Genomic DNA, 27,268 nt, shown 5'->3' with positions numbered 1-27,268 from the left:
ACGGGCGTGTGCGCAGGGATGGAGGCGGCGGGAGAGGCGGTGCGGAGCCCTCCTCCTCCTCCTCCTCCCGGCCCGATCCGCCGCTTCGGCCACCTCCAGCACAGCCGAGACCCGTCCTTCTGCCCGCGTCCAGTTCTCCATCCTCCCCTTGTCTTTTTCTATTTCTAACTAACTTCGCCCGTCCCCTCTCCCGCCCGTCCGAAGGGGCGGAAGCGGGAGGGACGCGGAGCGGGCAGCGCGGAGAGCTCGGCACGGAGCCGGGTCCACCCGGGCAAAGAAGCACCCCTGCTCTGCCCTGCCCTGCCCGGGGTGGGTGACGAGCGGCTGCCGGGGCAGTTTTTGGAGGCGAGGAGCAGCGCGGCCCGGCTCGGCTCGGCTCTTCCCCAGCCGCGCCGCGGGGCGCTCGGCCCGGCCTCCCCCACAGGTGCCGGCCGCCCGCCTCAGCAGCTCCCCCTGCCCGCCGGTGCCGGCGGCGGGAGGGGCCGCGTCCCGGCCCGCCCCGCCCCGCCGTGCCGCTGCCGGGCGGCGCTGCAGAGGGCGGAGCGGGCGGCGGGGCGGTGCGGCCGGCGCCCGGCGCGGGCTGGCTCCCGGCGGGCGGCGCTGCTGCGTTGCTCTGGGAGGCGCCGCGGGGCCGGGCGCGGAGCTGCGGGCTCGGGGGTGTGAGCGGCCGGGCAGGGCGCCCCCAGGATGCTGCGGTTCCTGCGCAGGACCTTTGGCCGGCGGTCGATGCAGCGCTACGGGCGAGGAGCCGGGCGCGGTGGGCTCGGCGGCGAGGGGGACGAGCGGGACGGGGGGCTGCGAGGAGCGGCCGCCGCCGCCGTCGGCTCGGGAGGCTTCCCCTCTTCGCCGCTCCCCGGAGGGGTCGTGCACAGCGCCGGAGCGCCCGTCCACATCCCGGCGGCCGGCGGCAGCAAGCCGGTGCTGCAGTGCCGCGTCCTTCTCCTGGACGGCACCGAAGTCAACGTGGAGCTGCCGGTGAGTAGCGTGCGCTTACCTCCGCCGCCTGCAGAACGGCGCCTGCAGCTACCCTCTCCCCTCCTCCGCATCGTCCCCCCCCTCCCTGGCGACGGGCACCTGCGAGTGCCCCCCCCCGGCCGCACAACAGGCGCCGTTCGCCGGAGAAACCTCGCTAGTTTCGTCTTTTCCTCCGCGGGCGCCCTGGCCGCCGTCCCCGCCTGCATGCACCTGCTGCCAGGTGCGCGGCGCGCCTCCCCGCCATGACCGCCGCCCGCCCCCGTCCTGCCTGCCAGAGCCGTCTGCGCCCTTCTTCCCTCTCCGCGGAGCCGGCGGGGAGGTGGGCACCGCTCTCCTCCTCCCCTGCGCCGCCGAAAACAGCCCCTCGCAGCGCTGCCTTCCGCGGCGCCTCTCCCGCCGGGAGGGGCCGCCCCGCGGTGCGGGCGCTACCTGTGCCTTTCCCCGGCTGCTGCGGGGGGCTGAGCCCGCCCGACGGCACCGCCGGCCGTGGGGGCATCCCGGTGTGCCAGGCGGGGGGAACGGAGCCTCTGCGGGGCGGCGGTGCCTTTGCCTCGCTGCCCCGTGGCTTGCAGCCTCCGGCTCCGAGCACCTGTGGCGGCGCGGGGAGGGCGAGGCGCGGCCGCGCTGCCCCCGCCGCGGCGCGGTCTCCGGGGGTCGCCGCCTCCTGCTTCTCCTCTGTTCGTGTTTCTTACCGCCCCCGCTGCCGGCTAAAGCCCTTCCAGGATGCCCGGGGCGCTCTGCCCGTCCCGTGGCGCCCGGGTGCGGGGCCGGGGCCGGGGGTGAGGCCGGGCGGCTCCGGGGTGCAGCCCGAGCCGGGCCGCGGGTGTACGGACGGTGCCGGCGCTGAACTTTCTCCCCTCGGCCGCTGTACAGGAGGAATGAGGAAGGGATGGTGCTGGCCTGCGGGGCTGTGCTGTGTTGTTTGTGCCTGCTCGCTGGGGTTGGGCCGCCTTTGTAGGTGTTTCAGCATCCCCAAAGCCCGTTTTGTGTCCTTCTGTCCCTCTTAGAGGCAGTTGCACGGTGTGGATCGGTGACTTGTAGTTTTGGTTTTTTCATTCCTCACAGCGCCTAAATAACGCTCATCCTCTTTTACTGACCTTTTCTGTTCGTTTTGAAACCCAGGTTTCCCATGAACTAGTCTGGAAGTTTATTGTGTTTGAAAAACATTTAATCTTCTTTCCATTTCAACTCAAATGGTCACTAGCCAAAAACAGGTGGGAGAAGTTAGTGAGTGTAACAACCTGAGAAATTGTGCCCTGCTTTCATCTCCAGTAGTATAAAAGAGAAGATTTCTTTCAGAGTAACTTTAGACTCTTGTTAGGTGCCTTTCATATTAGCTGTCATCTGTATATATTGGCATCATTTCACTAAAACATGGAATTTGGCAACTGTTTTGGCAATTGTTTCTGCTTAAAAGAAACAGAAGAGATTGAGTAAGACTCTTACAAGTGAGCACAGAAGTATGTGAACGGAGCCACCTAGAGATACTTGCTGCAGCATTATCAGGCCTCCCTTGCCTACGGACTACATCGCACATTTCCAGATATTTGAAATGCTAATATATTTCCTCTCCTCACATCTTCTTCACAACTTGCTGCACTCCTCCTAGCATCTCAGCACAAATCTTTTATGAAGTAGACTTGATGATTGTTATCAGCGTGCTAAGGGTTTACTTATAGAGGTCTATGTCAATAAGCTTGGTAAATATTTTGTTTAAGGTTATATGCTGATTTATCAAAGGTCAGATATTTCTGTTAAGCCCATTTAAGATGGTCTGAGGATTTGTAGGATCAGAAGGTGAGTTAATGACACTCTTAGTCCTTGAGTGCTGAAAACATATGAACATACCTGCTTGCCCTAGTAAAGAAGCTGTGGAGCACTCTTCTTGAACTGATCTGCAAATGAAGCTTAGACTTCCCAGTGCTCTCAGAATGTGAGCTGCACATGTTCTGGTTGTAGCTCAGCTGTCCAAAGACAGAGTAATAAGTTGGCTTTTTTTTTTCCCAAAGTCCCTAGACTGATGGAGGACTTTGGAGCATATAATAGCTGTCAGTGTTTTGAGGATTAAAAACTGTTCTGTTGAATTACATATCTGTTCCTCATGTTTTTTTTCCATTCTTTCACAGAAAGTAACACCCACACTGAGAGTTACAAAAACTGCAAGAGGCATTGCACCATTTATAGAAGTTGATCAGTAAAGTTTTTTTGAGCTTTGCAGGTCTAGATTTTATGGGAATAGAGCATGAAACAAAGTGCTTTAATACTCAGGAGATGAGGTATGGGACTGGTTAAGCTGAATGAATTGAGTAGCATCTTTTAAAAAAAGTGTATGGTGCTTTCTTTCATTTCAGCTCAAATTTTATCAAAAGGAGGGAGTGTGGGCTTCATCACCAATCAGCAGCTTACTCATGAAGTCAAGTACAGAGATGATTGCAGAGGGTTTCGCTGTGGTGCTGATTGTGTTTGCAGACACTTATTTCAGGAGATACTGGTATCTATAAAATGTGTTATTCCTGCTGGCATTGCACCCCTCTTGCCTTTCTAGTTGAAAAAGGAACTTAGAACACAATACTCTTGCAAGTACAACTTTTTAGGCTATCTCTTAGACTTTGTTTAGAAGTAATTGAAAGGTTTATTAGATTTCAAAGACTACAGGGTTTATTTGCTTGTGTGGAGGAATGATAGTAAAGACATGACTGGAGGAGTCACTAGCTATTACACAGAAAAAAAGGTTCAGCATTGCTGCTAGCTATTACACAAAAAAAAAAAAGGTTCAGGTTTGTTTGTTTTTTTTCAGTTATTGTTTCATTTTTTAAAAAAAATTCCAATAAAACTGAAATTTTTGTCCAAGTTAAATGTGCCATGTTCTGCCACAGTGTTTTCTTGTAGGTGGGGACTGTTAGAAAAATAAATTCTGCATCAGTAAGTTGATTACTGTCTGTGTGGTTAATGTTATAATTTGTGTGTCTGCATCAGAAAGTACATGTCTTGTAAACCCTTGTCAGTTTATGATGGTAACAGAAGCAGAGATCTACTCTGATCTCCAAGTTCTTCCTTAGCTCGTTCTTCTCTAGGCTGTATAGCAGTAGTGAACTTGAGTAATCTTTATCTGTGCTTCCACACCCTCTTTCTACTGGAACATTTGCACTTTATTCTTTTTACTGGATGTGCTCTGCCCTTGGACTGCCCCTTCTGCTGACCTGCCCTTCTATGTGCTGTGTATTCTTTCATTTGTAGGTGTTCTCTGGCTTTCACAAACTTGTTTCATACCCAGCTGCCCCCACACAAATGTCAACATGAGATTATTCTAAGCACTGCAGATACCCCTGGATAATGGTTTCTATACTCGGCTTCTTGCATGAAATTTCAAGGATTGTTTAATGATGCTGGCTTTTTTCTTCACTCTTAAGGCAAGAATCATGTACTTTAAAAGTATTCTTTCCAAACAGAATAATGCATTGGATGGCTTTTTAAACCCACAAGCTCCTCGGGGCCCTGTATTGAATGTGAGATGCTATTAAGGTTGGATCTGTTGTACAGGAGTGAGTGGCATTTGACCAGTTCTGTTGCTGTGGGGTGATTTCCCATGGAAAGGGAAACATAAATCGTGTCATTACTTCTTCTTGACCTGACACCACGTGTCTGTACATCTGAAATCCAGTGATGAGAACTGATTCAAGAAGAAAAACACTTCCATTAGAAGCCATCCCTCCTTTTCACACATGGTCTCTGTATTTCTTTTTACCATTGGGACCCTGCTCAGTGTTGCACTTTCACTTACACTGGAGGCTATTAGCTGGTCAGAGTTTGCAACTTGGTTGTAGGTAGGTGGAAGGCCCACTTGCTCACTGTTGCCAAAACAGTCCTGCCTCTGTTTTTCTGGAAGACTCGTGACTTTAATGAAAGAAAAACTGGTTGTAGGTAATGCTGTGTTCTTGCAGAAAGAATGCAAGGAGAGAGCATTGACATTTAGGTAGTGATGGTGCCTGCCAGGTAGTACATAGATGGCTCTCAGATAAAGCCAAAAGCCAAATTTTTCTTAACTCTAAGGCATGATGGCTGACATTTCTAAAAACGGAGCCTTTGATTTTTAATTAGGTGCATCTTATGAAAGCTTAAAGGGCAGATATGAAAGATACCTATTCAGTAGGACTGTCCAGAGTAGCAGGAATTAATGTCACTTAATGGTGTTGAAAACAGTATTTTCTGATAAATTGTGGGAGGGCAGGAGGAGAATGAACATGTGTAGATTGTTCTTGGCTTTCTGTAGTCTTAAGTGGGATAAAAGAAGCAGCAAATGGTAAGCTTCCTCCACTATGAAAATCCTCATCCTACAAAGCAGATCTAAGATACCTTATGTTTTCTGTGATGTGAATCCACAGCAGTCAACATGCTGTTATAAATACTTCTCTCTAAAAATCTTGTTGCTCTGATAAATTCCTCTGCTGCTGTGAGCACCATTACACAGACTTGTGTGATGTATTAGAAAGTATGTAATGTTCAAGGGTTAAATTAATCAACAACTCAAGATGAATAGCTTTCATATTATTTCTTTGGCTTCCTTTTGGTGTATCTGTTTTAATAATTGTTTTGGCTGCTATGGAAACACTTCAGGATAGGAATAGTAAATGTTCTTCAATACTGTTTTTAATCTCTGATCTGCTACATGTTGTATTCTTATTGGGACAACATGAACATAGCAGAAATTGCTGTCTAGCCTCTATGCTTACATAAAATATAAATGTTAATTTAACTCTTGAGTAGTCATCTCAGTTTTATTGATTAGTGTGTTTTTCTTGATAAAGTTATAAATATCAGAAGAGAAGTGCAACTCAGTTTTTCTTTCTTTCATATCACTCATGACTTCCAAATAATGTTTCATGAATATTAACTCTAGAGAAATGCAGTAATATCCATGTAGACAGTTGGATTCAGGTCATACACCCCCTCCAACAGATATATTACATCACTTGGATGATGGGATTTTTAATAAATTTTTTAAAGCTTTTATCAGTTATAAAATTGGTAATATGCCTTCTTTATGCAGAAGTTTCCTTTCAACAACATAAAACTAGAGTACTTGCTGGAAAATGTTAAAAGCATATTTGCAACACCAGAAAGGCCTCTCACATTCATGAGCTCCTGTGGGCACCAGCAGCAGTAATTTCCTTCATAAACTGATCAGGCTCTGTTGGTAGAAGAGATTGGATATTTTTGCTTCTTCAGTTCACGTTGAAATGCCTTTTGAGTACCTTACAGCTCTGATTAAGCAGCTGTAGCTAGAACTCAATGTGTTGTCTGCTGGTAATAACCTTTAATTATGTTATCCCTGTTCCATATGCTTTGATGCATTGCTGCAGTGTTTACTGAAGGTGTGTGAAAGGCATTCACAGTACAATCACATACAGGATCAGGAACATACACAGCCCCAGAGAGAGAGAAATGAGATGGGATGTACACACATGACTGCAGCCATGCTTCAGAAATGCAGGATGTTAGGCTCTTGAGAGAGAAGAGGGGATTTTTGGCCCTTGATGTGCTTGCCAAACATCCCCAATAAATCTACAGTAGATGAAAGAAACATAGTAGAAAAAGGAGTACATAGTAGAAAAAGGAGACAAAAGCAGTGTTTTGTTTTGGCAAATGTAAGAGAAATTCTGCTTGTGAGTTCCATTAGTTATTAATGAAAATCAATACCATTTTTCAATGTAATACAGCTAAACAGGATGACAGGAGTGCTGCTGCAAGGAGCTGACAACCAGGGAGGGGGAGAAATCACTGCCAGTGATAAGAGCTGTGTAATGCAAAAGCAAGAGCACCTGATACTAATTTTGATGGAGAGCTTATGTGTTTGGGGAGATGGGGAGAAGATAAGGTTGTTGTATGCACTCGGTCAGAAGCTTTTTTGCAGTGGACTAGAAGACAGCTATGCTTAGAAGAGTAACCATGTGAAATGTCAGTGTGGCTCTTGTTTATTAGCACAAAAATGCATTTCATAGCAGATGTTTGCACTGGGCTTACCTATAGCAAACCTTGGAGAAACTTTGGAGACCTCCATGGATTTGAAGGGGGAGGATCGGTAAGAAGGAAACTTACAGAACAGTTTGGTAATGCAGGAACTTTCTTGTCAACAGTATACATCTAATATGTTTTTGGGGTTTTGTTCCAGTTATTCTGCTGTAGCCTAAAGTGCTGGTTGGCAAGCCTGTAGCTTCAGGCTCTTAGTAGGAGTCCTGAAGAGGAGAAGGAACATCTGGGTTCCTATGAGGCAAGAAATTGGAGGAAAGAGACTTTGGAAGTGCGGTACATATATAAGAGGAAGCAGAGGGCTAGTTTTGTTTACATTGCAGACAATGGTCCAGGAAGAAAAAACCTGAAGAGACTATAAATATAACTGTACAGCTCTATATAAAGGGTTGTATTGTTCATCTGTTTCTTTTCTGAAACCAGAAGGGGACAGCTATCTCCTGCTTCTCTGCACCTGCTTGTCTTTATGCACTTCCTTGTGCTCCTATTTGTAGTGCCTCTGTAAATACCCTTTTTATATAACTTTCTCCAGGAGGCTGGTCTTGTTTAGTGTCTCACCTTCTTCAGGCATCAGTCCATTTTGCAATTCAAGGCTTCTGTTGTTAAATTTCCAGGTATTTCAACTCTCCCTTTTCATTTACAGTCTCCTCCTTGAGCAATTATCTATACTTTCTCTGTGTGGGTATGATCTGTATTACTAACATGATACCTAATGAATTTTCTTTTCAATAAGAGCAGATTTCTTTTAATTTTATGGGTTTTCCTTTACTTGAGTCTGTTTTCCTAGTCTGTAAAAGTAGTTTTATATTCCTCCCTGGAGTAGCTAGCTACACAAGCTGTGAGGGATCTCTCCTGGGAGGCACTTTAAAGAACATTAGAGACCTGCTTCCTTCTGGTTTGGAGCTTAAGCATAGTTCTCTGTCCTATTCCCACTTAGTATTTAGAAAACATCTTTGGTTTTCTGCAGTTGTCAGAAATTGGAAACGCTTCTCAGTCCTGTTGCTTCCCTAGGAAAATTCAATTTCCTGGCTGTGGCCATGAGTCTCTGGCTGGCTTGGCAGCTCATCCAGCCAGCTTGACTTCCCTAAGTGCCCTGTCTGCCAGGACACAAATGGTGCAGGCTGAGGACAGCTCGTTGTGAACCTTGCAGAGCTGACATTAGGGAAACACTGGTAGGTATCAGTGAAATAATTAATTCAAAGGTTAAGCCTCCATGCTTAAAAAATGTACGGTTTCATGATGGAAGTAAAAAAGGAACTGAAAACTCAATTGATGTGGGCAGAAGGTGGAGAGAAGAGGGGAGAGCATACACATCATTGAGTTTGCAGGGTCTTTGCAAAAAAAATAGAAGGATAAGGATAAGTACAGATAATTTCCTTTTTTGTTAGAAAGAGGAACTCAACAGCTGCTACCAGTATGTACAGTGTTTTTGGGTTAGTATTTTAAATACTTGAGAAATGGGGCTTTTAGTGCTTGTTTTCCAGTGTAGACTATGGTAAATGTTCTTTTTTCTGCATTAGAAATAAATGAGTTGGAGGGCAATGAAGTGTTTAGAGTGACCATCTGTTCTTCATTTGACTTACTATTTCCATTTATTTCTATGCATCAGTTTCAGTGTGTCCTGGACCATTAACTATATTGTGATGAGATTATTTTGAAATATTTGTTGAAGTTACAGACTCAGGCTCTGGCTATGAAGTATGAAAAATATTAAGAGTTAATTTATGTTGGCTGTTTGGTTTTGATCTGTACAGATGCAGATTGTTTCCTTTCCTTGTTGTTATGGAACCACAGATAGTTTATCTAAACAAATACCAAATGTTGTCTTTTCTTTTTCTTTTCCCCTTCCCTTTTTTTCTTTAAGTATGCCAACAAACACATGGAATTTATTCTACATTTCCTTATCTTAATATGTGTGGTGTAGTTTGTATTATAAGAGACGACTGGAAATCCTAATAGAAGAGCCAGTTTATTGTTTGGGAAATATTACAAATAACTCTACACATATATGTAGAGAATGGTACTTTCTTTTGAAGAACTTCACTTTATATGAACATTGTGCTATCAAATATACATCTTAGAAAAACAGTGTCACCATTCATGGATTGTGACCTGTAATTAAATTATTCTAGCCTGCAGCATTATTTCGAAGGAGAACTTACATGAGGATTAATTCTTTTGTGGCTGTTTCAAAATAATGATTTTCTCAGTAGTTCTTTGTAGCACTAGTAATTGATTCTATGTATTATTTTCATTGGAATGTTATATATATATGTATATTTTTTAAATAAATGTAGATTTGAGAGGATTTTTGTAATTTAGTGGTCTTGACTGGGAAAACACCTGTTTCTTTTTTGTCCTCAACTGAGACTAAACAAGGATAGTGCTTCCCATTTTTAAGTTTAAAATTCTCTATTTTGCGAGGTCCTGTATATTATATATTGGATGATAAATAATTTCAGTTTTCTTTGTTAAATTATCCTGGGTTTTGAACAAGTTCTCACTTTAATTTTCTTCAATGATATTAACAGCCTAACTCTATGACATCTCTCTTGTTTCTATGAGGTCCAAAGGTTACCTGCTTTAAGTGTACAAGTAAATATTTTCCAAAATTTCTGAGAAAAGAAGCAGTCCTATGAAATTTTTTCCTTCTTCTCCCTTGTTTCCATCCAGAACTGGTCAAGGCTGATTTTTGTCATTTAAACAAATCTCTCTCCTATCTTGTAAATGGTTCCTGGATCTGTGATACTGGTATGATTTTAAATTAAGAGCTTACATCTATGTAAAAAGACCAAACTCAAGAACTTCCATTTTCATAAGCAGGTCTGAGCACACCAGTGTTCAGTGCAATCATTGTGTTGCAATAAAGATCACTATTCAGTAGAGATGCTGATCTCAGTGTGGAGGTTTTATATTCAAGCTACTTACTGAGTAGAAATTCTTCCCGAATAATGAACCTTCCATGAGTGCTTTGCTTTGAGAGATGATGAATGATGAGTCTGTTATCTCTTTGAATTAAGCAAATAAGTGAAGAGTGGTGGTATTCTTCAAAGTAGGTCGTATCGCTAGGAAAGGCAGCACCCTGCAAGTGTAAAGTCCAGTGGGCAGTATCCACTTCTCTCTCATTTTTTGGTCTTTGGATGCCGATGTAAATTGCTATGAATTCAGACATCCTGCTGTAGCTCTGTGGAGGAATGAACTGCTTTAATAGTGTAACAATATAACTCTGTTGTGCAAAAGACTTGATTTCTTTTCCTCCCTCTTCCCCGTTTCATGTTACTGGCTTGGGTTTAGTTTCTTTCCCTGCTGTTCAGGAGTGAAGAGAGGGTGGCAGGAAATGTTCTTTTTTGTGGCTGGCATCCTCTTTCCCTGAGGAGGAGCATTTCCAGCCCTGCTCCTGTCCCAGGTGGGGCAGGGGTCTCATGTGCCAAGGCCGGGCTGTGAGCACCCAGCTGCAGGGTGGGTGTCCGTGTGCCCAGCATCTCTGGCACTGCTGATTCTGCATGCTCTCTGCAGCACACTGCTGTTTGCTTCTTGACTGCCAGTTAATTAAGATGTTAGTTTCTATGGGTTTTCTTTTTAATGGGGGAACTTGCTTGCTAAGACAGCAGAGACCCCTGGTTCCTTTTACAGAGGCAGTGAAGCCATTGAATGTTGGCTGTAACACTTTTCTGTTTCTTCTTTAAGCTGGTTGCTTAAGCTGTTATCAGCCTATATGTGTGTTCTGTCTCCCTTCATTCCCATCTTCTCATATAATATTTCACATTTTACTTTTTTTCTGCTCTATGAGCTGTTTCAAAACTTATAAAATCAACCCCCTTGTTTTTAGATGTGAAAATCGGGGAGCCTTTGGGGCATCAAAACTCAAACTCTTGCAAACAGTAGGCACTTGGATATGAATTTTTCTTTTAATTGAAGAGATTTAGTTCGTGAAAGCTGTGTAATATATTTTGGAAGGTCAATCTATGAGGAAATAATCTCAACAAGAAATGTTTTATACAGTGTTTTTAAACTTAGAATGGAAAACAAGATAAGGTTATTTACCTATTATGCCTTCATGTTTTCCCTTGAATTCTCCAAGCCATCCCCTCTTTTGTTGGTATTGCATACAATTGAGTTTTGGGTTTTTTTCTGTGTAGCAGAAAATGTTGATGCATTATAATTTGTCCTATAGTAAAACTTTCCTGATGTGTCATTTCTAGCTTTAGAAAATAAAGACATTTACTTTAAAGAGGGAAAAAATGAGGAAGGAGTTGAAGCATTCGTCTGTATATTAGCAAAATAATAGGCCTAAGTTGATGACTGCATTTCTCAGAAGGGAGTGGGAATAGAAAAATTCAGTGCTGTGAAACAAAAACAAGTGGGTTTTGTTTGCTGCTATTGAAATTTGCCAACAAATATTCTCATTTTACAGTTCATAAGCTTGGATTTTGATGTATTTTCGCGTTATACACCCTGACTATTTTGGTCTGTGATTTGATCATAAAATATATCTTGTAAAAAAAAAAGTTAATCTGTTTCAGCAAAGGTTTTGCTTTAACAACATTGTTATGGTCAGGAAAGCGGACCATGATTTCATCCCCCTATATGATATTATATTAGCTACAGATAGAATGGTTTCTTCTTGAAGAATTTCATCTCACTTTGACAGAGCAAAACAGATCATCTGATAGCATTTCCAGTGTGATCTGAATCTTGAAAAATTGTTGAACAAAGCAGAAAGATATGCTCTTACATAAATAGAAAATACTGTTCATCCAAATTCTGTTTCAGAAAGCAGATTTTTCCCTGTAAAAGCTGCCAGTTTCTCAGCATTTGTGTAATGCCAGGAGAGGAGAACTTTCCCAGCTGTTTCAGTAAGCTGCGTGCTGGAAGCTTTCTAGGAAGAGGAAATAGTCTGAAGAACCTCTGTGTGACACCTCTCTGTGAGCTTGCTGTGACTTTCAGCAGCTGTTGAGAGTGGGAAAGCTGCAGTGCAAGTGCTGGCTTGAAGGATAGCACTCAAAATGAACTTTGTTTCTTTTGCATTCTGTAAGGCACCTTAACTGTTTACTGAAATCAAAAATTACTTCTTAATTTAAGGCAGAGCTTTTATTACATAATACTAAAATCTTCAGTAAGGTGTTTGGAAAAGTCATTTCTTGCAAGCTACAGGGCAGGTGACGGGTTAGGTTGTGAGCGAGGGAAACATTTAAAGAATATGAATTCCTCTTTATTGCATATGCACTAACCTCATTAGCAAGATAAGGCTTTCAAGGCTGGGGCAGCATTAAATGACTTGTGGGAGCCAGCAAATATAGATCCTGTGAAAAGCCTCAGGCCTGAGGAGCTCTTCCTACAGACAGCAGCTCACTGAGCAGCACTGCCTGCTTTCCTTGCACACATTTTGGATTAGACTCCAAGACCCTGGGAAGGTCTGCATGGGGAGGAAGATTTTCTATCAGTTTTCCTTTTGGGTCTTGGAAAACTACAAATTCTTTTGTACTGCTTTCTTAAATGGTGCAGTTGTCTGTCTGCATTGCAGAGCTGATACAGGTGAGGTGGAGGGTGAAGTTCTTTTGTTTCTGTTGTCTTCTGCATGATGTGGAAGTGCTCACTTTAAACAGCAGATAGTTGGCTGACCCTGTGTGATCCAACTCTAGCTTGTGGTGCTGAAGAAAAGTCTCTGGAAGCAAAACATGAATTCAGTGCAGTTCTGGAGGGACAAAATGTCACCACTTCCTCTGCTTCCGAGACTGTTGTCTGCTTTGCTTGGAAAGTATCTTCTGTGAAATGCCAAACTTGGGTAATCTCTGCCTCTGCACAGATGGCAGTGGAAGCTCCCTGAGAGGCGGACCAGGGCGTGGGAGGCTGGATGCAGGGCTGATGTTCTAGGAGATTCAGGGGGGACCCTACAGCTCCACAGCTGCCTGAAAGGAGGGTGCAGTTGGGGGTCAGTCTATTCTTCCAGGTAACAAGCTATAGGACAAGAGGAAATGGCCTCAAGCTGTGCCAGGAAATGTTTAGATTTGATGTTAGGAAATATCTTCACTGAAAGGGTTGTCAAGCATTGTAGTGGGCTGCCCGGGGAAGTGGTGCAATCACATCCCAGATGTGATGCTTAGATATGTGTTTTAGTGATGGACCTGGCAGTGTTAGGTTAGTGTTTGGACTTGATCTCAGAGATCTTTTCCAACCTTAATGACTCTGTGGTTCTACAATGAAAATGTATGCTTGGTGTTCCTGTCTTGTACATGGACATAACCCGCAGTACTAATGAATTTGGGGTGCTAAAGGATGGCACCAAAGACAAGCCTGCAGCTTTGGTTTCAGATCTAAATGAATTTGTGGTGTTACTTAGAGTGCCTTTTGTATCTCAAAAGCCACTGTGAGGCTGTTGGTTCCTGATGGCAGTAAGAATTGGAATTTATGTTTGAGGTAGCTGTGATTAATGATGCACATTTTCCTTTTGTGTTGAAACAGGGTGGAGGGCAATGTTCTTAAGGCCTGACTAAATGAATATAAACTTACATATACTGACAAAACTTCTTGTTTTTACAAATAATTATTTTTCAAAGGGAGTTATTAGGATGAAATATGTGCAAAAAATCACTGATTGTTGTTACCTGCTTTTATTTCCATCCCGCTCAACCCAAAAAACTGTCTACTTCACTGCTACTGCATTTGCTAAGAAAATTTACTTTGCATTAGTGGTAAACAGATGTTCCAGCTCTCTGTGTTCCATTTTTTTCCTCCTTTTAACATGTTTTGTTCAGGTGCTTAGGATGATGTTAAATTGAAGTCAACTGACCATTCTCCTAGACATAATTTCTTCTATCACTCTTTATATTGGAGAGAGTCATATGGATGGCTTGTAAATAAATAGGATCTGAGCGGTCGATTTGTTTCAGGTCAGAAAGGGTCATTGTGAACACAATCTGTGCCACTTCCCTGATCAGTCTCTAGAACTTCTTGCAAGACTTTTAAGCGTGTCACTTTTTTTACCATCAGTGCTCTCCTTGGATCTCATTAATTTATCTGTCTTTAAGAGTCTTTAATGAGAAGCAGTTACTTATTCATGTTGTGTGTAGCCTTAGCAGTATAATAATTTGTCTTTTATTGTATCTGATATTTTTATGGTCCCTGTTGTCCCCTGTCTTGGTACTTGAGCAAGAAGGCAACAAAAAGTCATGGAACTATGGGGAAAAATATTCTCCACATGCAGGTAGTGAAATTTATAAACATGCCACCCTTAGTCTTGTCTATGACTAAGTAGATAAAAAAATATTTACAGATGCTTTTCAGGCTCAGAAATATTGTTTATAGTTTTTTTCTGACTTTGTGAATAATGTGCAGACATTTGAGCTGGGCACAGCAATGTAGTGTTATAATGGTTTGCTGAATGTTATATGAAATGACATTGCTTCTTGCTTAATGCTCCCTTGTTTGTTTTCTTGGCTGTAACATTATACTGAGAGGTCACAGCCCATTGTTTTTCTCTTGTTTTCTATACCAAGGTTCTTTCAGTGCTGCTGAAAGTCAGGGCACTGTCTTTGACCTAGTGAGTGTGAGTGAAACTCACATTCCTCTCTGTGTGACGTATGATTTCACTGAATTCAACATGTTGATGAAGTTCTGCATCCCCAGGATTTGCAAATCAGTATGTTCAATCAACAAGACCCATCATCTGCTACTGTGACAGTTTTGTTCAGCAGGAGTAATTTTTTTAGCTCCCTCTCAGGGAAAACTAGTGAGTGACTGTGAGAAGAACACTTTGGGGTTGCACTGACAGTGCTTTTTGCTGGCTGCTCTCCTCCTTTCCCTTCGTGATTATTTTTTTTTTTTAATCTGCCTCTTGTGAACTACACACATCTATTTTAGGAATGCTTATACTTGCTTCTGTCAGACTCATCAGCTGTGTTTTGAGAATATGGGTGTTTTGTGGTCAGTTTAATTTGAAACAGTTCTTGGCTTCTCATCTCATCGTGGTGCTGTAGACAGACACCTGTGCTTTCAGCTGTTTGTGCTGAAAGCCAGGTCAGGGATCAAACCCAGGGATATTTCAAAAATAAAGGAAATAAAACAAAAAGCATTTGCAGCATTGAATGTCAGAAATTTTTTAAAAGTGTGGCATAAGTAAAGGGCCAAGCAGTAGACAGAGGGCACAGGAGCTCTTTAAAATTGAAGTTCTGCAGCAGCCTGTGTTGTTGGGTTGGGCCATGAGGCTCTAAGCAATCACTTTAGGAATGGATTGATTCATGTACTTGGTGCTCTCATAGCTTGGTCATGTGAGTGCTTCTGGTCTGCCCCACCAAAGACAGGTTAGTGTGGAGAAGAAATAAGTGCTTGGTTGCTGCAGTCACATTGTTCAGTGACAGAAATGGTGGAAAATAGCTGAAGCTAGATCTGCAAGAACTGGTCTGCTCCAAAGTCAGAGGTCTTGCAGAAATTTACCTAAGGTTTGTTATGGCTGGAATCAAATAATAGTGTAGTTTTATGGAGGAAGAATTTAGACTTGTTTTATGAGACAATTTTCCTGAGATCATGATGAGTGGTACAATTTATGCTGCTGTTATCTAATCCATTGCTGACTGGACCCAGCTGTCTCTAGTTTTTATTTTCAGAATCTAACAGGGAGCTAGAGTTGATAAGAATAACAAAGCTGATACTGAATTTGGAAAGACAGTAGGAATTTTAAAGAAAGTCACCTTTGTCTAGGCTTCATCAGTGGAGTTTCAAATGGAACCAGGACTGAAAAGGTGGTCTAAGAGTTGTTACTTGATCTGGATATCCTGTGATGGAGTGCATCCCTGGTCTCTTTAAGGCTGGCTGCAGGTGAGGTGGAGGGAAATTCTGCTCTTCAGGGAAAATGACTGCTGCATTGAGCAGAGCCTGGGTTCCTAATCTATTAGGAATCCATAAAATTCAAGTGGTCTGAGTTTAATTTTAGATCTCAATTTGTAGATATTACAGAAATGGGTCTTGCTACTACAAATTCAGTAATTCTTGATTGTGAATAAATGTCAATTAAATTTTATCTTTCCGTTTCTAATACCTCAATTATTTTATGTTTAGTCTCTCACTTGGAAAGTAGACTATGGATGAATTTGACTTCATGTTACATTTTCCAAATTAGGCTTTTAAGGTTTACTATTAAATTACTGCATTTATGGAAGGAAGCTTTGTTTAAGAGCATGATCTAAATCAATTTTAAGAAGCAGGTGGAAGATTAGTCTTGAAAGAACAAATGGATGGCTCTGAATCATGCTGAAAATGTTCCAATAGAAAATATGCTTTTACTTCCAAATACACAAGTTACATTAGAATGACAAGTTTCTACTAAAATGACAACTATTTTAAACATTTGAATAAACATACTTTTTTTTTTTTGTAAAGGGAAAATCACAGAAAAGAAGTTTTGCTTCAGGATTTTCTTTCTTATGACTAAGTAGTTGTGTTCTTTTGATGGCTTGTGGGATAAATCCTGTTTTCAAAATGCTAAAGAAAAAACAGAGTTCCCAGGCCATCTGGTGCTTCTTTGTGTACATGCATGCCTGCATCCATTTACAGTCAGGGCTGCTGTGCTGCAGCTTTGGGGTGAGGGAGGATCTGGGAAACTTAAGGGATGATGCCAACCAGTGCTGGGAAGTGTTGGTTTTAGTGTTCATGGGGTGAAGGTTTCCAATTTAATTGTTTAAAATCATTATTTATTTATTTTAAGGTGCAGGCATTTGCTACTCCTCTTATGATATTCCTAAAGCATCTTTGGAGGTGTTATACTGTCTGGGTAGTAAGGTGACAATGTCTGTTATCCCCATCTGGACAGGAGACTTGAGACTGCAGGAAGGATTAGCAGAGATTGTCTAAGATATTATGGCCTTCAGCTGTCTTGCTCTGACTGAGCTGTCAGAAGGGTCTGCTGAACAACCAGATATGAGTGTAAACGATGAGAGACTGAGCTGCAGTGAGATAAAGGTGTTGTGCAGGAATCTCTGGCAGAGTAATAGGTTTGGTAGAGTACCGATGTATTCAACAGCTTTGCTAAGGTTGCCCTGTCAGGCTTCTTGGTATGGTTCTGGATTGCTCTTCTGTACCCACAGTATTCTGTACAGATTTTTGTTTGAAAAGCCCTGCAAACTATTGCCACTGTACTTTGGGAGTAAATTTTTGAATTCTGCACTGGCCAAAGGAGGATCTGAAACACTGCTGGAGAGAGAAATGACATTGTTATATTCTGAGTACTTAAGAGATATTCTGTAAATGCAATGCCCCTTCACTCTGTGAGACTGAGGAAACAGGTTTAGCTGTAGTGCCTCTTTATCTGGACTTTGTTCTAGAAGCAAAATTTCACCTTACACAAATAGTGGGAGCTGACTAAAGGTATTGCAGTGTTACAGTACAAAGTTCTTTTTGCTTTGACAGTCTTTGTTGAATTGAGGTGACTGTCTTGTGATAACCTTGCAGGGTAGAAGATATGAACTTTATTTGTAGAACACCCAATAAGCCTAAATTAAACGCACCTCTTTTTGCATGAAACTGAAAATAAAGAATTTGGTTAAGAGCAGTGATAAAGCATAAAGCTGATAATTTGCTAAAATACAAATCTGTCTGTGCTACAGCTAATCTAGATAGATTATAAGGATTATAATTATTTATTAGTGACTTGTTAGATAGTTGAAATCATAGAAAAAGTATGTGTTCATCATAAGCTTTTCAAATTACTGAAGAAAATTTGTTTTGAAGTTCCCCCAGCCCTAGTACTTTTGATTAACAGGGTGGAAGAGAGAGGTTGAAGAGGCAGTTTCAAATTTATGAAGCTAAGACCTCTGATTTCTTTTGAGACTTTTGTTAAATAGGTCTCCTGATTCTGAGAGGGAGAGAGAACCGATTTGCCTGTTAAAAATGTATCAGAATAGAACTTGAGATTTTGAACATGTTACCTGTTAGACTTTTCTTACATAATTTTATGACTTGTCTAAACACACAAATTACTAGTTCACTGTCAGTGTAAAACAAATCAAAACCAGTTAAGTTTAAACATGATACTCTTACCTTGTGCATCATCTAAAATCCAAGCTAGCAGACTTCTGTTAAATTGTTTTCATTCTGCGAGATTCATGGTTTTCTTAGTGTCTCTAGTTGGTGGGTTTTTTTTTCCCATGTGTTCCTGACCAGTACTTAAAAGATGTGGATGTTCTATTCTTTTGGTAGGTAAATGTCTAAGAATCTGCCTGGTGACCACTGCAGTTTCTCTGAACTTCATGCTGCTGATACCAAGGGCATCTATTTTACCATTGTAGTCCTTTCCCATCTGATTCAATTGCCTCGGCCAATGTATCAAAAATTGCCATGAATGTGACTGGTGCTGTAGCTGAATTTTTTTGTGTTACTATGCCCAATGATTTTCCTTCTCAGGCCACTTCTGTTCACTTTGTTTCATTCTCTGAATCTGAAATACTCTGTTCTGGTGTGCCAGGCTCATAGCATATTGTTTTTCAGCCTGGTGGACAGCATGTATACTTCCATAAGTGCTGTGGGTCATGAGTTAAAGATAATTATCTCTTAATGTCTGCAGGAGCCTACTCTTTCCTCTTGATGTTGTGTCTTGAACTTCATCTTTTGCTAGAAGTTTCAAGGCTAGAATTTGTTCATTATGACATGAAGTATGGTTTTGGTACTTGATGAGAATATGTTGAAGTCTTTACTGCTTATGTCTTAATTTCATCTAGATTTTGACAAGTGTGTCTCCTTCAAAAAGTAAAACAATGGTGGAAATCTCATTTCTTTGGAAGGCATACCTAGTGGCTATTTGTAAAAGTGTGTCTTAAGAATAAGGCAGGAGAGTGATGCTGCCAACCTCAGACTGCTAATGCAATTTTAGACAATAAGCGAAGTAGGACTACTGTATTTGTTTTGATTAGGTGAGGACTAATGTTGTAAACTGGCTTTTATGGAGGCTTTGCAAAGGAAGTATTCCTCAGGCAGTCAAGTAGGGTGCTCTGGAGTTTGCTGCTTCAGTGGGCAAAAGATTTGACAAGTTGTTCTGCTTAGGCCTTCTAGTGACCTACAAGACCATGTCTTGTAGCTCAGTAAAAAAATAACAGTCAAAAGATGGGTTAAACTGGCTCTTAGAACCTTAGTGATATTTGGATTTAGTTAAATGGAATGTTAAGCATTAACACATGAAAAGATTATTGGCAAAATTCTGAAGTTAGAAACTGAAGAGCTTATAGCAATCCATTCAAAGTGCATTTTTCTAAACAATTATAAACTCTTATATTTTTGTGTTAAAGGAGAAATTGCATTAACTACTGCAAGCTTGTGTAATTTATCATAATTTGTTTATAACAGGAAGAAGGAATGTAACAAACCATGCAACTCAGCGTAATCATTCTTCCTTTTGACATGCTGAATTTGCATGCTCACATAAGTTTTGACAGAAATAACGTGTCTTCAGTTTGCTGCACATTTTTAAGGAAAAAAAATCAACCTGAGATTGTCAAGTATGGGTATACCATCCTTCATAATTTGAAAGTTTTTGTTAACTTGCATAGAAATAGGTGCAAATATGAAATGATGTTAGTTGAGAAAAGGCCAGGGGGTTTTAAATGCATAAACACTTGGTATATTTGAATAAAATCTACTGCATTCCTCAGTGATCTTATGCTCATAGAACGTAGTAACTTGGTGGTTTTGCTCTAATAATGCTAAAGTGCACCTGGTTGTTCAAATAAACTTCATTATGTATGCTTTGTGATTCTAATGATCTTTGTTTTGAGTAGCTGTGACTCATCTGGGGATGGTTTGTGGTGACAAACTCATGCACTTAACAACTTTCAGGTTTTGCTTCCTGAAACTGTTGTGTTCTTCACATGAATTTTGGATGATTGTTGCCTGACTTCCTATTTTAATTGTATGTTGGTTCACTCTGCACTTGCTTTGGGCAAAGGAAACTCAAAATACAGCTCTGGGACCCAAAGATCTAGCAAGTGATAAAAGCTTATAAATCAGTAGATAAATTAACTGGCAGCAGGACTTGGCACAGTGTTGGAGAAACTGTCATCTTGATATAAAAGCAAACCTGAACTTGGGAAGATAAATAATGAGTTTACCAAGAAAATAAGAAAAATACCTGTTGCCTTTGTTCTTCCAGCATTGAGGATGTTCTTGTTTAGTTTGAGGAGAGAAGTGGAGGAATGAAGAAGAAGTTTGTGGGTAAAGTCAGACTTGTATTCCTCTAGAAAATGATTCTTTGATAGAATAGGGGAAGACTTACCTACTGTCATTAGGATAATCATCTTCTATAGTCAGGTAGTAGTTAAATGATTTCTGGTTATTACAGAGTTTCTGTCATAGTGAGCCAAAGGATCTTTTCTTTGTATAAATTAGGTTGAACTGTCATGCTTGCATTTTCTGGTGTTGGATTTCTTTTCCTTAAAATTTTTATGCTGACATAGTTTTTAAATCAGGGTTAACATAAGGTTTCTGGAAACTAATGAGACTAGAACCTCTTCTGTGGAAGGTGTGGTGTAAAGGTTGAGAACCTTGTGTTAATTCAAAATGTCACATGAATAGAAGTAGAATAGAGAGGAAGGGCAAAGGCAGTAAGAATGTGACTTTGTTGTTGACTGGGTCATGTGCACACCTTGAGCCGTTGCAGATCACAAACTCTCTTTTTTGATAGTCATCACCTCCACATGTCTGCCAGTCACTGAATGGAGTAGGACTCTTGCTTCCTCACTAAACACACTCAATGTTTGTGCACTTTGCTAATAACAAATGCAGGCAAGGGACACATCTGTAACATACTCCAATCCTAATTCTTCTTGCTTCCTCCCTCATGCACTCAATGTTCTTTATAGTAATAAATGTTTTACCATCCCTTTGTGCAATTTAAAGGTCTAGGCAAGATAAAGTACAGATTATGATGTTATTTTGTTGAGAAATTGAGATGACTGTGCCATCTTTCTTTTGAAATTAAGAATTCTGGCAGCCTGAGATGAGCAAGAAGTATTCAGTAGGATGAAATATATGAGAAAGATCCTTACTTAAAAAATACAGTTCTCTAAGAGTAATTTGGAAAAGTAGAGGAGCTTATCCAGCAAACAACAATCACTAAATGCTGTTATTTATGTTGTCCATTTAGCATGAGTGCCAATTTTCAGATAAAGGAAGTTGATGGGAACAGATTCAGGTCAACAGAGTTGGTACTATTCCTGTTGTTTAAGGGATTATGTTTTTTAGTTCATGTTATTAGAAGCTTTTTGCCAGAAAAATGCATGAAAGACGAAATTAATCAACAGTATGAACTCTATTCAGTAGCTGAAACATCCTTGGCCACAATATTTATGTATTAAAGTTGAATGCTTGTCTACTTTGCACAGGTCTTTCAAAGTAATTAACATGTATATATTGCTACATAGTAATTTGAACAACAGTAATTTAAAAGGCTTCATTAAAGCTAAAAAATGCCAGGCTCGAGGAAGCCATGTGTATGTGTGGTTACTGGAGTGATTTGTCATTTGACTTGAGAATGAAGCCCCTATTTAAAGCAAATGAACTAGGAATGAACTGATCCAACTGTATTGTAAATGAGCCTTAGAAATGAGTATAAGACCAGTGTTTATTCATACTGAAAAATGTAAGATAGCTGCCTGTCACACTGGAAGGATGTTTAACTGTTGCAGGATGATTTTATTTTCCCTATGGTTGTGATGTAAGGAGGTGGGAGGTGTTTGTGGCAGGGAGCAAAGCACTGAAGGAAAGGTTGTAGTGTGTCTCCTTAATTAAGGGCTCTGAGGAAGCTGATAAGGTGACATACTATCAGTCTTGGTACTAAATGTGAACTGTCTTAGTACTTATTTAAATAGGGGCTTGTGCTGAAAGTATGTCACTGGTAATATCAGTGAATTCTAGTAATTTGTAACTGAGTATTTTTACCTGTATGGATCCATTATTTTATGATGTACACTTTGGGCATACTGAGATTGTATTATTTTTGTCCAGTAACATCACAGATATAGCCTATATGCTCTTTCATTTCCCTCCTTGAAGCCATGTTTCAGGTCCTGTTTCACTCTAGATCTTTGTCTCAGAGAGCCATTTGACTCCACAACACTGTACTCGAAACTCAGGAAGGCACAACTACAGTTTTTTTTTGAAAGAACCAGAGCAAGATGAGTATTTCTCAGCTTATTGTAGTGCCAGCAAGCTGGGACCTGCTTATACCAGTGCTCCACCCTTGTCAGGAGACAATTAGGCAGTGCAAACAGTGATATCTCAATAGTCCTTTCACCTGCCCAGAACAAACACTGCTCTGGTAGACACTCTTTGGAGATGATGAATTCGTCTTTCCTAGTTCAGATTTGGTGTAGATCTGTTTTTCTGTACAGAAAATATCATGCTTTGAAGCAGTTGTCAAGCTTCAGACTGCCTTTTTTCCTCTATATTCTCTATGCTTGCTTCTTTCTAAGTATGGTTTTCAGGGTGGGGATTTGAGAAAGCAGAGGTTTGAAGGAAATCTAGCAGTCAACAGCATTTAGATACCCCTCAGATGTGCTGTCTTCCATTTAAGAAAGTGGTTTTCTTAAGAAAATAGGACTGGTCCATCATGTATCAGAAACCTTTTGCAAGACTGTGTTATTGCTAAAAGTAAGTGTTTTCCACTGGAGCTCATCTCTTGCATTTCATTATTAAAAAATTCTAGTGGTGTGTTTTATGTTAGCCCTAGTTCCCATGTATTCAGCAATTTTGCCTTTCCAGTGTTACAGTGTATCATAAGCCATTTTTGAGCCCTGATAATGTGCTTGTTTTCAGATGCTGATTCTTGAAGCTTACCCCCTGGAACAATTTAGTCTGAATACCTATGTCAGCCCAGCTCTGTCTGCTTTAGTTAACTTGAGCTAAGGTGCTGCTGTGGTCCTCCTACCTACTTTTCCTATTCCTGCTGCTTAGCATGTTGGGTTTTTTCAGTTAAACTGGAATATTAGTTCCACTCATTTTTCCCAAAATCACTTTTACACCTGGAAGATCTTTAGGTCCATTAGTTTTGCTGGTGGGGAAAAAGTGAGGACTTTATTCCTGGTTTGCCCAAGGAAACCTCTAGCTAACAGAGATGCTTTTTTCCACTTCAAAAAAAAAGTCATGGCAGCTTCTGTCTGTGTGGAAAAGTATTTGTGTATTGGATGTCTGTAGGACTGTTGCTTCATCCTGGGTGTACCTTTCCCCGAAATAATTCAGCAGGAGCCCAGTTCTTTTGTTCTTGTTTAGGTGGCTAAATGTAGCTAAGACTCAGATTCTTATCTTGCAGACTTTGAGGATTTACTTTTTTGTTGCCACAAGTGGGATGAGAGCAGGCAGAATGTGAGGAAATTGAGGGAGCAGATTATACACAACTTGTGGTTGTTTGGACTCTGTGCCAGTCTTACTTGAGTTGCATTCCTCCTCAGCCCCCTTCGTTGATGATGAGACATTAGCCAGGAAAGTGGTACAGCAGAGGCTAAGCTGACTTTCTCTAGAAACTGCACACATCTGGGGTTATTGGGAAATTCCAGAGTCTGTGCACTGCATAGATGAGCAGTCTCCATGCACTGTGCCAGTTGGATGCACTCTGAAAAATTTGAGATGCTTGCCTGGGAGATCTGGAATCCACAGGGATATGTTTTCTTTATAGAGACCCAGTTACTGAATCACAGAACCATTTAGGTTTGAAAAGAGCTTTAAAGAGAAATAATGCTGGAGAGCTTTTTTCCTTTGTGCAAACTGGGACCGTATTCTGGCCTTCTCAAGAGTGAGAGAGGGCAGAGGAGAAGCTCAGAAAAGAGGAATGTTTCTGGGCACTGAATGAAAATGAGGGTATAATTTCCTTGTCTCCTGCCTGCCTTCTGATAAACATAGAAATTGCAGTGAAATTTTGCAGTTCTAACCTCTGGTATATGGCTTTTCTTGTTGTATTGTAATCTACTATTGTATGATAATTAGCTATCCAGAAGATAACAGAAGCCCATAATGATGTCTATGCTAATTCTCCTGTAGGCCTAATTTTATTTTCTGATTAACTGTATAGTTACATTACCTATGTAACATGCCATGAATAATATCTCTTAGGAAGAGGAAAAGAAGAAAATCAGCAGCACCATCCACACAAATTGATACATTGATTGCAGATGTCTTTACAACCCTGCCTGGTCATCCCAAAAGACCTCTGGCAAGAACTTTTGTAATTTGCCCAGTTACCATGCTTGCCTGTGCTAGTGAGATAGTTTCAGAACCTGCATGTGCAGGGAGGATTTTGCTCTTTTTCAAGCTAAGCCAGAGATTTCTAGTGGTGTTCTATTTCTGTTGTACTCTGACAAGGCTCCTGTATGTTTGCTGTGCACTTGTACTGTGAGCTACTTAAAGGAGCTAATAGTACTAACATTTATGTCCTTTTTTAATCTATTGTCATATAAAGAAAATTTTGCTGAAAGAATCCAAAAATGTTTTTGTTTCCTTTTGTGAATGCATGCCTCAATCTTGTTCTGTATTACAGATATGTATGTCTTGTTGTTCATTTGCTGAATGAAAAGGTAGAAGAATTAACATTCCCTTGGAGAGATAATCAGTTTTCTTGGAATAGCTGCTTGAATAAATGAAATACTGTGTTTTACCCTTTCTTCCTTTCAAAAAAAGGCTGAATTAACAGATGTTTTCAAAACAGCCTTTAGGTACTCTGAATCTTAATTTAAATGTGAATGAGGCTGGAATGTTGTTTGTTCTTGTGTATGTGTGTGCAATTTGAAAAAGACATTTATGCTACAGCTTTTACTATGGACATCTGTTTTGACTGTTCTCTTTTTCTAGTCTTAAATGACATACATGCTAAAAAGAATTGCTTAATTTTTTTACATAACTTAGAAGAAAACTCAGATTAATTTCTTGTTGTACTTCTCCTCCAAGATGTTAAGGTATTACACCCTTAGAATAAAGGACCCTTAATCGTATTGCACAGAAACATTTACATGCCAGTTGATTTTCTGAATAAAGTAAATATTTTCCTGAAAGCTGCTAACATTTAAAAAATAAAATAAAACTCAGGTTCTTTTGGTTGTTTGTTTTTTTTTTTTTTTTTTTATGTTTTCTGTTTTTGGGGGTTTTTTGGTGTTGTGTTTTTTGTGGGTGGTTTTTTTTTTTTTTGTTTTTGTTCACATATGAGAATGGATTAATGAGACAATTAGAGCCATGGGAATAATGACAGTAAATACTTTTTTTTCCCCATTTTTTTCCCCAAGAGCAAACTGTTAGGGCATGGAACACTTTTCTGCCAGTAAAGATGAAAAAATCCCAGATAGGAGAGAATTTCTAAGTTTCAGTAAGTTAAAGCATTTTGAGTATGCAGAAACCAGCCTAATTGTTTGCAATAAAGCAGCAGTGCTTCAGGTGAAAGCTGAACCTGCGTTCCTGGATTATCTGATGTGTAGTATCAAGAAGTGTTCCTCATATGTTGGAGGAAATATGAACTCAGTGCTATTAAATAGCCTGGAATAAAGCAAGCTTCTGCCAGTCATAGCTTGCTTGTTGCAGAGTGCAATTCAGAGGAGAAACTTATGTAGAAAGAATCATTAGAGACCATCTCTCCATCTGAGTTTTGGGTGTTGAAATAGCTGACTGGTAAGTGAGGGTTTGCTTCTGTACTTTGAAGCAGACAAGTGCACAATGACTCTGAGTAGAACACTCTTATTCACAATATTGTTTGGAACAAATTTCGTTTTTTATAAACTATGTTTCCAATTAAATTACTTGGACTTTGTGCAGGCTTAATTTAAAGCAATATCATCCTTTGCTTATGTCTCAAAACTTCAAAGACATCTGTTTAACAAATTGAAGAAACAAGGGACTGGAGCACTAACAAAATCTAAGGAAGTCTGCCTCCCAGCGCTGAGTTATTTCTGTTGGTTACTGCCTTGATTGGTTTGATTTTTTTTAAACTTATTTGTTCTTCATTTGAACCTGAAGTATAGCTGAAGGTTATGTGCCTTGGAGGGTGGTGCAGTGGGCCTGAATTTCATTTCATTTTAGTTGGGTGCACACTCCTTTGGGCTGCTTTGTAAATACAAACCTCTGTGTATGTGTGTTTCTTCTTAATCTTGATGGCATTTGTTTTGTTCTGTTTGATCTTGGCATGCATATATATTAGCCCCTGGTGGAGATGAGTCACATCTGAGACATGGTACATGTGCAGTGCTGTTTATCAAGCAATAATTTCAGAGTTCATTTAAATATATTTCGTTTAGCTTGAAGGTGTGTGCGCCCTGAAGAACAGGCTTGACAAGATCTTGAAGTGTAAGTAGTAGCAAGGCAAATGGGATCTGTAAGGAGCTTATAGCTCTGAATAGTTGTCAAAATGTTGCAGGGAACAGAAGAAAGATTTGGTAGAAGATGGAAAAATATGAAAGAATACAGGGAATAGAGAGAGTATGAAATAAGTTGGTTGGGAAACAGGTTGCTTGAACCGGTCTTGAAAGGAAGGATTGAAATCTTACTTTTACATTCCTGTCCCTTAGTGAAGGTAAGTACCAAGTGCTGCACCAAGGGAGGAGCAAACCCAGGCACCAGCAGATGCTGGGTTGGAGGAAAGCTGCTTTGCACAAAAAGGCCCTGGGGGTCCTGGTGGGCAGCAAGTGGCACCTGAGCCAGCAGTGTGCCCTTGTCACAGAGGAGGAGACTGCCACCCTGGACCATGCTGGATGGAGTGTCACCAGCAGGCTGAGGGTGGTGGTCCCTGCCTTCTGCTCTGCATTGCTGATGCCACAGCTGGAGTGCTGGGCCCAGTTCTGAGCTCCTGGTTTTGGAGAGACACGGAGAGAGCTGAATGAAGGGCTGCTAAAGTCATTGAGGGGCTGGAGCATTTCATAGGAGCAAAGGCTGAGGGAGCTGGGGCTGTTTAGCCTGTACGGTGTGGAGAGACACACGGATGACACACACAGCTTATCAGTGTGTTTAAATACCTGAAGTGTGGGTGCAGAGACAGAGACAGGCTCTGTTCAGTGGCACCGAGTGACAGGACAGGATTAATGGGCACAGACTGAAACACAGGAGGCTCCATCTGAATATCAGGAAAAGTTTTACTGTGAGAATGACCAGGCATTGGAATAGGTTGTTCAGAGAGGTCATGGAGTCTCCATCCATGGATGGTGAAGCAGTTTGGACACAGTCCAGGACAGAGTTCTCTAGCTGACCCTGTTGGAGCAGGGTAGTTGGATGAGCCCTTCAGAGGTCGCTTCCTACCTCAACCGTTCTGATTTCCATT

At 41.2% G+C, this 27,268-nt stretch overlaps 1 protein-coding gene across 1 annotated transcript in view; it reads left to right on the top strand.

Annotated features, from left to right (window-relative positions):
• Positions 1-530: 530 nt before the first annotated feature.
• The window catches only part of LOC306799379 (band 4.1-like protein 4B), an 80,775-nt gene continuing 54,037 nt past the window's right edge, over positions 531-27,268 (top strand). Inside the window, exon 1 of the mRNA XM_079300320.1 lies at positions 531-975. Within this exon, the coding sequence (XP_079156446.1) occupies positions 688-975 (288 nt within the window). The 5' untranslated portion in view covers positions 531-687. The remainder of the gene's footprint in view (positions 976-27,268) is intronic.

This window comes from Erithacus rubecula (assembly GCF_903797595.1).
Source record: "Erithacus rubecula genome assembly, chromosome: 3".
NCBI lineage: Eukaryota > Metazoa > Chordata > Aves > Passeriformes > Muscicapidae > Erithacus > Erithacus rubecula.
Note: the sequence above shows the minus strand (reverse complement) of the source record. Positions and strands in the feature narration are given on the sequence as shown.